The sequence below is a fragment of the Macadamia integrifolia genome, unplaced genomic scaffold, assembly GCF_013358625.1.
Source record: "Macadamia integrifolia cultivar HAES 741 unplaced genomic scaffold, SCU_Mint_v3 scaffold896, whole genome shotgun sequence".
NCBI classification, from domain to species: Eukaryota; Viridiplantae; Streptophyta; class Magnoliopsida; order Proteales; family Proteaceae; genus Macadamia; species Macadamia integrifolia.
This window is the reverse complement of record NW_024870573.1, coordinates 7,779-22,307: the sequence shown is the minus strand read 5'-3', so window position 1 is coordinate 22,307 and position 14,529 is coordinate 7,779. Positions and strand designations below refer to the sequence as shown.

Below are 14,529 nucleotides of genomic sequence, written 5' to 3'. Positions count from 1 at the left end.
ATTGATTACTCTTTTTAGATGGTGGGACCAGTGCTGCGGCAGGATTGGATTTTAGCGGCGGTTGTGAGGTTGTGTCTGCGTGGCACCAGGATGCTGATGGACTTCACTTCTATTATTCAGATATTCCATTTGATGTGTATATTTATGAGATATGTAGTAAGTAAAATTGTAACCTATGGTTGGTTTTAGATATGGAATTTGAATAATGTAATTTATCACTTTAGTACATCACCTGCAGTAATTGTATGATTTTAATAGCGAACTCTAATTTTAGTTGTGACCTTGGTGGCATTTGTGAAATTAAGGTACTGCATCTGTGATCTTGGAGGGTTAGGCTGACTGGATGTGGGTGTCCAGTGCCTCATACCTTTGACCAATTTGAGGCAGGGTGTGACAAGAAATGTCTTCTCATAGTCAAGAACTAGACAACGGAGCAAATTGCCAAGGCTTCTATTCACTACTTCCGTCTGACCATCTGTTTGCGGATGGAATGCCCTAGAAAATTTGAACTTGGTGTTATTTTTCAGCCAAAGGGTCTTCCAGAAATAACTATCAGAGACAATTGACTATGGCAAACCATGTATGCGCACTATATCTTTAAAGAAGAGTTTGGCTATGTGATTTGCATCAAGTGTCTTCCTGCACGGGATAAAATGTGTCATCTTGAAAAAACGATCTACAACAACAAATATAGTCATACCTCTCCCATGTAGGTGGTAAGCCGAGGACAAAGTCCATGCTTATGTCTAGCCAAGGTGTATGTGGAATGGACAGCGGTGTATACAAACCCGCATTCTTCTTTTCTCCTTTAGCAAGTTGACAAGTACGGCATCGTTGGATGACATGTTGAACATCCCTTTCCAAGTGAAGCCAATAGTACAAATCCACCATCATAGAATATGTCTTGTCTTTGCCAAAGCGTCCACTCATTCCTCCTCCATGTAGCTCTCGAACCAAGTGGTGCATTAAAGAGGTATTTGGAATATAAAGACGTGTGCCCTTAAATAGGTATCCATCATGAATGGAACACTTGTCATCTCGACCTCCTTTTTGTAATTCTCTAAACACTTTCGCAAAATCAGCATCATTAGCATACTCATCTTTGATGTGTTCCACCCTTGTGCTTTGTATGATATAGGTATTCATCATTAGCATCTTCCGACTAAGCGCATCAGCCACTTGATTCTCTTTTCCAGCCTTGTACTTCAGAGCAAATACATATTTTTGCAAAAAAGAGATCCATTTAGCATGCCAATTGTTAATGGACTTTTCACTTTTGAAAATGTAAGTACTTGAGTGCTTCGTGATCCGAATAGAGTATGAACTCCTTGCCAATCAGATAGTGTCTCCAATGCTTTTGAGTATTTGAATAACGGGATATAGTTCCAAATCATACATAGAATACCTTCTTTTTGCATCATTCAACTTTTCACTATAGAAGGCAATCAGATGGCTAGCTTGCATGAGCACTCCTATCCTAATATGGGATGCATTGGTAGCCACTTCAAACATGAGATCAAAATTAGGTAGCCTAAGTATCGGGGCTTCTGTCATCTTTTGTTTGATCAAGTTGAATGCTTTAGTGGCAGCCGCGGTCCATTGGAATGACGCCAAGGATTAAAGTATCGGTATCGGTCACCGTATCGGTCGACCAAAATTAAGATACGTATCGGAGGGTATCGTATCGTATCGGAGATACGCTAAGATACGCTAAAGATACGCACATAAATAGATATGAAACACCTTTTTAAACACTTTTGCATAAAAAATTTGTTAAAAAAAACTATTGATAACATGTATTATGCATAAACACTAAATTGAGGGTATCGCACTAAGAATTCAAAGTTTGTAGTTGTCCCATAAATGTAAAATCCTTGTTCCCAACCTTGATTTCCACTTTAGTTAAAGAGAAATATGACTGGCAGCAACTTTGGAACAAAAACCCCTCAAAAATTCGTGTTTTCTGAAAAAAATACTCATCTTGGCCACTATATGACCGTAGCGTACTGTATCGGTACATACCGATACTCACCGATACGTATTGATCGATACATATCAATACTCATCGATACGTACTGATACTCATCGATACGTACCGATCGATACATACAAATACTCACCGATACGTACTGATACATACCGAAACATATATTTCACATTGATTTTATATTTTTCATAGAGTATCCGTACGTATCGATAGTGTATTGGTGCATATCGATATGTATCATAGGATATATATCGATACGAAAGGATTTTAAAAATTTCATGTATCGTATCGGTGTGTATCGTATCGGTCGGCTAAATTTAAGATACGTATCGGAGAGTATCGTATCGGTATCGGAGATACTTTAAACCATGAATGGCGCTTTCCCTCCTTTCGTGCACTCCGTCATAGTGCCATAAGAGTGCTGAAATTCCGTATGAACCATCCATAAAATGAGGAAAGGCCGTGAAAACTTCGAACCTCCATAAAAGTCTTAGGAATTGGCCAATCTACCATGCTCTTAACCTTCTCGAGATCAGCTTCTATACCTTGAGAGGACACAATAAAGCCAAGGAATACAACCTTGGATAACATAAAGGTATCCTTCTTCAAATTGATGTAGAGTAATGTAGACTAAGATAGGGGTCTAACCAAGCCTCAACTACAGGAACTTTTAATCAAAGAACAACCTCAACAAAGTAGGACAGCAACACAAGAGATCAGACTAAAGGGAAAATCAGATCTGGGATGAACTGAGATGGAGTTCAATACCTTGGAGTGATGGAAAATAGTAAAAGAAAAGATAATAAAGTAGAAGATGACCTCTCGGGCTTCCCACCGCAGAGAGTCAATTGGATCAAACGCCAATTCCTTCAGCCTTGATCAAACACAAGACAAATCTCCATGTAGAAGACAATAGCAGCAGCCATTAATTTGTTTATCAAAATCATTCTTCCTTTAGGAGCCTCCTCCTCTTTATTTATAATGTTGATTGGGGAGGAAATTACAAAATAGAAGGTTCCTCAAAAAAGGAAACCAAATATTCTCTTAATACAATAGTTACTAAAAACTGAAATTAGAAACTAAATGGAATTAGAAACTAGTTGAAAAAGGAAACTAACTACTAATGACTTGATGACTCAATTAATAACTTGCTAAGGAAACAAATATAACTCAAATCAAACCCAACTAAAAAGGAAACTAATGAAAAAGGAAACTAACTAGTAATCCCGTATTCAATCTTAGAGGCTAGAGCCCCTCTTTAGACCCATAAAAGTGGTCTATTACACTCAAAACACATGGGATCAAAGACCCAGCATGTATGGAACCCAACCCTAGGCTTATTCCTAATAAAATAAGCTTATTTTGGTCATTAATCCGCATCATAGAGCTTCTCTTCTTGTAACACCCTCATCACACGCCTCAAGTGTTCAAGATGCTCATCTTGTGCCTTGTTGTAAATCAATATGTCATTAAAGTATCCCATAAGGAACTTGTCAATAAAAGGGCATAATACATGAGTCTATCACTCGCATAAAAGTACTAGGTGCATTGGTAAGGCCAAAAGGCATAACCTTCTATTCGTATAGTCCTTCCTTTGTCTTGAATGCCATTTTCCATTCATCCGCAGGGCGGATCCTAATTTGATGATACCCACTTCGTAGATCATTTTTTGAAAAGATAGTGGCTCTTGGTAACATATCCAACGTATCATCCAAACGGGGAATGGGAAATCTTTACTTTACCATGATCTTGTTGATGGCACGGCTGTCAATACACATACACCAAGATCCATCCTTCTTAGGTGTCAATAGGGCTGGTACAACACATGGGCTCATGCTTTCTAGTAGAAATCTCTTTTGCAAAAGGTCATCCACTTGTCTCTTGAGCTTGGCATGCTCGGTGGGGCTGAGACAATAAATGGGCAAATTTGGTAGTACTGATCCAAGCACTAAATCAATAGCATCTTGTATGTCCCTCATAGGTGGTAGCTCATCCAGCAGCTCATCAGGCACCAAATCTGAAAAATCAGCTAGCAAGTCTGATGGGTTGAGAATGTGTCACCTCTTTTACCGGTTCAGCTTCCTTTGTAACTAGGGTTAGAATCAGTCCGGTTTCTTCACTTGTAACTAAGAACTCTCTGTGGGGCAGCACACACAATTTCTTGTCCACCATGTGCTTCTCATTTGTGTTTGCTTTGTATGGTCGCTTCTTTGGTTTAGTAGCTTCTTTGGAAGGGGTCTTTTCAATATTCTTCAAAACATTTTGTCTTTGTACCTGAGCAGCCCTCAATTTAGCTTTCACTTGAGGTATGTTGAGTGGGCTAAATGTAAGGGGCTTGCCTTTATAATCGAAGAAACATTGGTTCTTAGTACCACCAACCAAGAAACACATCAGTTAGCACCATTGGGATGACATCACACCACGCATCCTCTTCATGTCCGGAGACCTTCAATGGCACAGAACATCGCTGATTTACAGCCATGGTGTTACTGTCTAGAAGTGACACCTTGTAGGGTTGTGGATGGGGTTCAGTCTTGAGCTTTCCCTCAATCACAAAAGCTTGAGACACTACATTCACACAACTCCCACTGTCCACAATCACCTGAGCTTTGTGAGGTCCACTAAACATTAAAGTGTAGAAGATATTGTGTCTCCTCCAATCTTCTCCCTTTGCTTCAGCCACCAGAATTTTTGCGACCACATTAATAGTAGCTTATGGATCATCATCTTCTTATGCATATTCAGCCTCATGATCATCTTCCATTCCTTCAACAGCGACATTCAGCCCAATCATCATCTTGGGGTTCATGGACTTGCATTTCCAAGTTGGATTCAATTGCAGTGATGATGGAATTGGCTCTTCCACGTTTAGGACAGAATTTGGCATAGAGTCTGGTACCACCACAATGGAAGCACTTCAAATTTGCTGTCTCACCCCCAACCATAGGACTCTTCCCCTTATCCTGTGTGACTTGTGGAGCTCCGGTAGGGAATCCACTAGGTTTATTTGGTGCAAACAGCCTCTTACTTTTAGTGGGCTGATTATACCTTCTAGGGGCTGATTTGATCAAATCTTCCAACTCTAAGGGTTTTTCAATACATGCATTCAAGGATGAAAGTTCCACCACCCCAATTTTATCACGGATATTATGTCGTAGTCCCAACTTGAATCGGGATATAAGCAGTTCCTCATCCTCATGATAAGCACCTGTACGTGAGAGTAAATCATTAAATTATCAATGTATTCCTCTACAGTCATCATACCTTGTCGAAGAGTGTTGAACATGTCATAGAGACGGCATCGATATGTTGGGGGAAGGTATCTCTCACTGAGTATTAATTTAAGTTCCTCCCAATTGCGAGGCTCTCTCCGTCTTCGGATAAGTCTACTTTCTTCAGCTTTCCATCAATCTTTAGCACCATTTGTAAGCTTACTGATAGCAAGTTGGACCTTCCTTTCTTCAGACATACGGTACCATCGGAAATAGTCATCTAGTGCATTCAGCCAGTCATAAAAGTAAAGGGGGTCATGCTTTCCATTATACTCCTTTAAGTCCAATTTCACCTTATGTGTGTCACCATGGGGAAATTGGGGTCCATCATGTTCATCAAATTCTTCACCTCCACCATACATATGGGCTGGTATGTTCCTTCAAGCAGGGAATGGAAACTCGCTTGGTGCATTAGGATTATTATTTACCTTAGGCTGAGCATTAGATTGGGCAGCAGTAGTCTCCTTCAACTCTTCAAACTTTTGGTCCATAGTGTCCATCCTTGTGTTCAGCTGTTGGAAGGATTTCATCACATCCTCCAGTGAATATTGGTTGGAGCTCTCTTCAGCCATAGCTCTGATACCACTTAATGTAGAAGTAGGTTACACTAGGTAAACAAACTTCCAAGATGTCAAAGCTCAAACCAATTTAAATCTAACCCCTCAAATCAGTCTCAATAGAAACCAGAAATAGGGATAAAGAACAAGGGAAACAAGAACCAGAAATAACCCAAATATTTACTTGCAACCAGCAGGAAATAAACCAGCAACAAAACCCAATAGCAGAATCGATTCCCAGGCAGATCAGGGTCTCGGCCAGAGCAGGGAGAAAACCTGCAGTTGAAGATTGTCTAAGAACCAAGGGCGGAAACCCTGGTGGAAGGCCTCGCTTGAGATGATCTTCAAACCCTCCAAAGGGTTTTGGAAATGACTGGACAGATTAGGAGAAAAAAACCCTAACCGATTGGACTCAAAACCCTACTAAGTACTAACCTGCGAATCGGCCTTGAGGATCTGAACTGGTCTTCTACAGGCTATGATCCTAGTGTTAGGTCTTCAAATTGGTCTGATTTAATCCACTCACACTTCCCTCACAGCAAGTAATAACAGAGAACAGAAAAGAGAAATGCAGGTGGGAAGGCTATTACAGCCTGGGTATCTCACCCACAGCTATCCTAGATGTTAGTTTTCCTTTCTCAGGAGAGGAAGCAAGTAAAACTACAGCAAACTTTATTACTTCAATCTGATTTGTGTCCACAGCAGATCCTCTTTATATAGAGGTTTGAAGTTCCAAGAATAGCGGACTAAAATTAGGAAACTAATAAAATAGCAATTAAGACAAATTAGAAACTAACTTATAATTTAGGAAACAAAAATAACATCTACTAGGACTTCCTATGTTGGGCTAATGGGCCAGCATAAGGGGGTGAGTCGAACTCAGCCCAAAGGAAGGTTCGATGTCTGCTTCTTCCTCCTGCGATAATGTAGCCCATGATGGGGATCTACATCACCATATCTTTGTAGTGGAGTCAAAAAGGAAATAGCCACGAGAAAGTTGTGGCTATATAGAGTTAACAAGGAAAGTCATAACAAGAGAATTCGCACACTCCCATTTATCAATCTTAGTGCCTGTGGTAGGCCGTATTGTGGTTCCAATAAGTTACCTATAATAACCACGGGATTTGATGGAGATATAGCATGAGCCCGACCACATAAGGTCGTTAGTGCCATCAAGCTTGATAGCATAGGAAGGAAAAGTGGGAAGGGTGCCAGAGTTGTCACCACTAGTGGAAGCGGAGGAGTATGAAGACATGGGTACCACTTAAGGGGGGCTGCACCAAGCCAATACACTAGCCGGAGGTAGAAGAAACACAAAAAAGCAAGGAAAAACCCTGAAACCCCAAAAATAGATAATGGGAGTAAACCCTGACAAATCGATTTTGGGTGAACCTCTGGAACAGAGTTTTGAGACGGTAAAGTGTCTAGTAAATATCACTACAAGGATCAGTTGCACCAACCGCAATCATCATCAAGTCGATCGATGCATCAAACAGGGAAAAAATACCCCGACATAACAACTCGACCAGGGTAGAAAACCTTAAAAATCAATAAAGGAAGGTGAATTGGATCTCTCAGATCATTGGAGAAGGGGATCTAAGAGCCCAGAAAAGAATATTGAAGGGACTAGGGGTTTCTCTTGGTGGTTTAAGGGACTACTATTGGGCTCAAATATAAGCCGCACTAATTATACTAACTGCAAGCACATAGTATCAACTGTAGCTACGGGTCGAACTCAGGGAGGCTAAGTGCTTAATTAACACACTTCCAAATTAGGCAAAGTGCAAATATCAAGAGAGTTGACTATACTAATTTAACTAAAAATAAAAGACATAGCAATAAAAATTAAATAAAAGAAATAAATAACTTTCCTGAATGGAGAAACACTGAGGCTTGAGAAGAAAAAAATTCAGCTTGTAAAATAATCTTCAAATCTTCCTTACTTCCAATAACTTGTATGGAGATTAAAATAATGAAAATTGCTAAATCTTCTATTAACTTAAAGTAAAAACACAACTTAAAAAATTACAACTTGTAAACATAAATTATTCAAAGCTAAACTAATGAAGTGAAGAAGAAGAGAGGGGAGAGGGAGCTTGGTATTCTCAGAGAGAGGGGAACTCCTCTATTTATAGAGTTCAGCTACCTAAAGAATGAGAAGAAAGAAAAATAGAAAGCAAATAAAAATCAAAACCTATAATAGAAACTACCCAAAATTGATAATCAAATTCCCTTTACAATATTTCCCTTAATCCCAAAATAGAAGATATGATAGGATTCTTCTAGAATATTGTCCAATATAGAAGATCATAAATATGAAACTACTAAAAATTCATCCCAACATGTGGTTAAAAACCAAAATAGAAGGTTGACTCAGCCTAAATCTTCCTTGTAGAAATCGTCCACCTCATAGGAAATCCTTGGAATTTATTCTGCAAATTTTGCCAAGAGGGAATCTTCTAGAATGGCTAGAGTTTGGTTCCTTGGGCCGAATTTGACACTTGACACTTGTACTACACTTGGTCCATTTTTGGCGTGAATCCTGAAAAGAAGAGAAAATACCTAAAGTAGCCTTGTTCTAAGAATTAAATGATGTAAATAATTGGATTAATTTGCATATAAAAAATGCTCAACAACTACCACCAAGACAGAGAGAGAAGTTTGGAAGAAGAGATGAAGGGAGAGGGAGGATGGAGGGAGGCGCTGGGAGCAAAAATCGATAGAGAGAGGCAAGAGAAAAAGGGATGGGAGCCCTTAGGGTTTGGATCTAGGCTTTGATATCATGTTGAATGGAGTACTAAACTGTCTAACATGACACTACCTTCTTTATTCCTAATAATGGTAAACTGTTTGGTAGTAGAGAGAATATTCTAGAATATTACAAGGACCACTAGGCCCCTAAAGAACCTAAGGGCCTGTTTGGATTCTGACATCATTCCTAAAACCCATTATTACAAAAATACTTGATATTAATATGGTTAGCTCTTGAATAATGCAACGGATTCTTAGAGATGTTGATTTCACTCATGTTATCAACCATCATTGCTACTAGTTCATCATTGTGAATGCTAAAGTTCGAAATCTGCTTCTTCATCCAAATTTCTTTTGTACAACTAGTTGGTGTTGTTATGTACACAGCCTTTGCTACAGACAAAGACACTGGCTCTTGCTTCTTGTTGTGCCAAGCAACCAAGCTCTTCCCCGAAAAGAATGTAACCCCACAAGTGATTTTTCTGTCATCAATGTTGTCTTCCTAATTAGCATCTAAGAATGCCATAATCCTATAAGAGTGAATATATATGTCTTTTTATACCACAAACCATGTTCCATTGTACCCTTCAAATACCTCAATATTCTCTTCACTGCCAGAAGATGAGTTTCCTTAGGATTACCTTGAAATCTTGCCACTAAGAATACTAACTGAAGAATGTCATGCCATGATGCTGTCAAGTACAATAAACTCCCAATCATTGATCTGAACGATGTTTGATTCACTATTGCTGACTCATCACTAGAACTTAGCTTGCAACAAACTGCCATAGATGTTCCCACAGGTTTGTCATCCTCCATTCCAAACTTCTTCAACATCTTCCTAATGTGTTTCACCTGAGATATGAAGATTCCATTTTCTTGTTGATTTACTTGCAACCCCAGAAAATAGAATAGTTTCACCAAGTATGGAAAATTCAAACTTTGTCCTCATTTTCTCTGCAAATTTCTGACACAACTTATCACAATGTCACCCAAAGACAGCTACTACAAGCTGACTACTGTCCTAAGTCATCATATATAGGTTGCTAGCAACCATTCCCTTCCTCAACCCCAACTGATGCAAGTAAGCATCCAGTCTTAAGTACTAAGCCCTTGGGGCTTGTTTCAAATCATACAAGGCCTTCTTTAACTTGCACACCACATCTAGGTCATCATTAAGCTGGAAACCATCTGGTTGCTCTATGCACAACACATCTCAATGTTTATTTTTTTGGATTTCGATATCAATTGACTTGTTAAGGAAATTCTTTTGATATGATGCCAGCTTTTTTTGTTCAACAATATAATTTTCAAAATTATTGGTTATAGTGTCAAACATGATAATGGTATTTTCATAATTATTGGGGTTACGTGTGAGGGTAATGGAATTTACGTAATTATTAGTTGTAGTGGTAAGAAGTGATTTTGTAAAAGGTCTACCAAACATTGTTGCTGTTATTTTTCTGTTCTTGGAACACTTTCAGAACAGTTTAACAACCATTGTCTTCGTTCCATCAAAACGCACTCACAGAACGGAAAGAAAAAGAACACTTTTATGTAAAGAACCTTCTCCTGGAAAAGAAATGCAACTAAACTAGGCATAAAACAATGACTGAACCACTCCCCATTGTACTCTTAAACTGAAAATAGAATTTAAAATTAACTTGGACTCTTACCTATTGATATCTGAATACCTGTAAAGTTTTAATTTCAAAATTAAAATATTCACCCCAATGCTATTATTAAACACTCAAACTACCGCTACTAGACTTGATTCCAGGGTTGAACCCAGTCCTTTTCAGCCTGAGTTTCCAGATTGGGTCAAGTCAGTCCAAACATGAGAGTCCTATTGCATCAACTCTCATGTTCGTAAAAGAACTCAACCCTATCAAGTAAGGTTGAGAACCTAAGATGCCCTGTAATGATTTTGATGCTGAAGTGGCAGGCAAGATGGTTGGAGTGCAACTCCATGAGTGAGGGAAATAAACTGGCTAATAGCTGGAGGAGAGAACTGCTGTAGTCAAAGCATATCCGTCAACATGTGAGGAAACATCAAATATGAACCCTCCTTGCTTCACCTTGATGGTGTTCCGTACAGCATCGTAGAAAATACCAGCCTTATGCTGCCATGGTCACTCTAAGAGAACATCACAATGCGCTAAGAAAATAACTATACAAGGCACCTAGTAATGAAGCATCCCAAATAGCAAGACAAAGCTAGAATGAGCCATCTACTTTGAAAACCCTTGCATGCACATCGACTATAAAGGATAAATTTGGGCTAGGAGATCTAATAGTGAGTTTAGGGTTTAGCATAACTGATGACCCATGCAACATATAAGAACTCTTTGATTAAAATCCTAAAGTCAACATTAATATGGAAACTCAAGACTGCAGTTCTAAGAGATTTCAAGGCCAGAAATATTTAAAGAAATTAAAGGGAAGTAGGAAACTGACCGGTGTTTGAGAAAGAAGCAAGCTTCGACGACTACTTCCAGAAGAAATAACCATTGGATGATTATGATCCTTAACAAACCTTGAAACGACCCATTTTCCTGTCTTCTCCCTCTTCACCATAACCATTGCCTTGCACCCTTCCCGTGTGATTGCTCGAGGCTTTCTATTCTCACTCTGCCTGGGTCTGACTCTGCGAAAGCCCTCCTTATTACATACAAGTCGACGGCAAATAACCTTTCCATCCCGCAGTGAACGGCGAAATGCATCAAAACGCATGACAAAGCCCATATGAGTAGCATATGCATCATAGAACATCTTGGCAGCTTCTTCAGATTCAAACTCCATTCCTACATATGGTTCTTCTACATTCCCCTTTCTTTCACATCCAACTAATTCAGTTGCGGCAGCACTTTCTATCATCATTGCATCCTCGACTAGAGGAGGTTTGTTCTCCACTGTCAAACAATGTTATGTGCTTCTTGTAAGATTTTATAAAATAATACTTTACGGAGTTAAATTTCTCTTAGCCATTTTATCAGTCACATGGCAGACACCAATTCTAATGCCACTATTCATCCACAAAGTGATCAACAACCACCACCAACCCCAACCCCCCCCCCCCTCCACCCCACCCCCATAAAAAAAAATATTAAAATTTTGATCCACTGTCCACCGTTAGTTCTTACCCATAAAGACCAATACCCATATACCCAAAGGTAACAGTCGTCAAACAAGATTGCTTTTTTCTAGTAGCCGAATTCAATAAGAAACAATTTCCCGACTTCAACATTTTTGAGAAGATAAACCATCCTGGTTTAACACAGTGAGGACTGAGGACCCTAGATATGCCCAATTGCCAACGTCCAATAGTCTTTTACATCTCTGACGAGAGGAACTCTGAGAAATGCTTCAACCAAGACAGATTTCCAGTTTTTACAAAAGAAACAAAAAATTGCAAACTGAAGTCATTCAGAATCTCAGAGACAACTTAAAAGAAGTTCTTAGTTCAACCACACGAAATCAACTTACCAAATGCCAGAGATTAATAAGCAGAAACAGCTGTGATCTTCGCTAGCGAAAAAGTATAAACATTTAAATTCTAAAGTTCATAACTTTATTTCGAATTGATCAATGAACCAATTGCAGAAATTAAGACATAATGTATTCGATTTTCATGACAGGAGTTGTAAAGAAAGTGTAGTAACAGTGTAGTACTCACTTGGTACTGTATTCGATATTTTCACAAAAGGGAAGGGCGATGATGCTCAGCTGCTCCTCTGAGAGCTGTCAGGCTTCTTGATGATCTAGCTTTCTGAAGGCTATCAAACAGATAGCGCGTACGTAGAGGTGATCATTTGCAATGCAGACCAGCCCAGCCCAGCCCATCATGTAGATTAAGGACCCATGAAAAATTATGGATTGGAATCTTATCCCTTGGAATTAAATATAATTCATTACTAGACCTTAAGCAAGGTTTTATTTTTTCATTTTTTGGATTAATGAGATATGGGGAAGAGAACCCTAACTGCCCGTGTCGCTACTGTGTCAGGACACAGGTCGATGGGAGGCCAAGCAGAGGCATCTTCAGCACGCATGCATGGGGTAATTGGGTCTTCTCATGCCCAACCACAGCTAGGCATAGAGGACACATGTGATTAGCTTTCTTTTTCCCGTAACATAAACATGAAAGACAAATCAAAAGGAGAAAAAAATATACAACACCAAAGTCAAGAAGGCTAGCCAACGGAAAAGACCCTAACAAGCAAATGCATGCCCAAAACGAGAAGGACCAAAAAAGGGGGGGGGGTGGGATGGGGAGGACTAAACAAACCAAATGAGGGATACAACCAAAATAGGGGTATAGAAACAATCAACAAAAATAAATTGATGATACAACAAAACGAGGGGGAGAAATAAGAAGAAGGTCCCACGAAGAAGTGAGTTGTCTATTTCTGCTTATATCAAGACACATAGAACGATTGAGGATAATTTTCTTTCAAACCTAAAATAAGATAACATTCCAAATATGCACTGCATAATTGTATACTATCATTGTCCATTGTTCTCTATCTATATTACATGATTTTTCTATGTTCTATTTGAATTATGTTTCTCTTAGTTTCAATTACAGAAAAATACTTGTCTAGGAAATTTGTGCCCAGGTGGTTGGTTTATTTTTATCATTTGATTGCTTCATTTCAATCTGCCTTTTTTTACACTTCTATTATCTTATAGTTTAATTCTATTGTCTCTTGATTCTATGGTCTCTTAATCTTGGTTTTTTGAGATTTCCATAGTCTCTTTTTTATGGTGATTTCTAGTTTTGTTTTCCCCGTCTCTGTTTATGCATTGGCCCTCTGATTTGATTTTGTTCTTCTTTGCCTGGGGTTCTCTGTTATTTTCTCTTATTTCTGTTTTCTTATACTTCTCATTATCCTCGACCTTTTCTGACATTTACAATATTGTTTTATTCTTGATTTACTCATCATGAACATTTTGCACTAGATGTAAGAGTGCGATATAGCTCACTCAATAAAAACTATCTATCAACAAATGTAATGTGGTAAATTATGACCAGAAGTAGAATCTCTAGGTAGCTTCGAGTCACACCAAAGGTTCTTTGGACTCTCACTACAAGGACGAACAAGTCAGCAAAGGGGTACCAGAGCTGGCCGATGCGATAACCCTCCAATGATAAAGTCAGGGTCAGAATTAAGCAACATGTATGCATTATCTCGTAGTTTTTTTCCTCCTCTCTGTTCAGCACCTCCTGTATTTATAAGGCCTGATTTCCTTAGCTCTTCCTATGTCCCACTCCTCCATGTTCTCCTGAACCTGCGTATGAGAGGGGGAATATTTCGAATACTCCACAATTTCAGGGAATTGTAAGGAGTTAAGAGTCTCGACAAGGAATGTACGTAATACTTGGGGAGAGTGCTCTCACTGGCAGTTCCACTTCCTCCGGAGCACCATCTCTAACCATGCCCTGGTTGGATGATTCTCCCAACCGCAATGACATGGCACATAGTCAGCCGTGATGTCGTGGCACTGATTCAGCTAAGGACTCTCTGTTGATCAAGGAGGGAATCTGTCCAGGTGGCAGAGGTAGAGGCTTTGTCTGAGAAGGGATGATGTGAGGGTTTGCTCATGAGAGACTGAGGCAAGGGCTCGGCAAGACTTGGACGAGGCGTGGGCTCGTCCGCGAAGGGCAGAGGCGAGAGCTCGGCAGGACTAGGACGAGGTGAGGGCTCATCCTCGAAGGGCTGTCTTATTATGTACTGGACTGGTGGCACAATATAGCACGTCAGTATGTCAAGAAAGAAAGACCAGCTATTGTTGTTTTATATGAAAATAAGGTGATAGATCATGCCAACTTTAAACTTCCCAGTTTTTTCAATGTTTATGATGTTTCTCATTTGATAAATAGTGAAGGTTCTAGAGGTATGAAAGGAGGAATTTGGGTTCTAATCTCTAAGACCACACAGTTCTGTAAAGATGATTTCAT

At 39.3% G+C, this 14,529-nt stretch overlaps 1 protein-coding gene across 6 annotated transcripts in view; it reads right to left on the bottom strand.

Annotated features, from left to right (window-relative positions):
* LOC122070355 (protein FAR1-RELATED SEQUENCE 5) overlaps nucleotides 1–12,421 on the bottom strand; it is a 78,806-nt gene extending 66,385 nt beyond the window's left edge. The window contains exons 1-2 of one of the 6 annotated variants that reach the window (XM_042634495.1): nucleotides 12,244–12,421; nucleotides 11,025–11,479 (exon numbers count right to left, since the gene is read on the bottom strand). In XM_042634495.1, coding sequence (XP_042490429.1) covers nucleotides 11,025–11,479; nucleotide 12,244 — 456 coding nt within the window. In that variant the 5' untranslated portion in view covers nucleotides 12,245–12,421. The other 5 variants (XM_042634498.1, XM_042634499.1, XM_042634500.1 and 2 more) reach the window with 5 other exon arrangements.
* Between the last annotated feature and the right edge of the window lie 2,108 nt (nucleotides 12,422–14,529).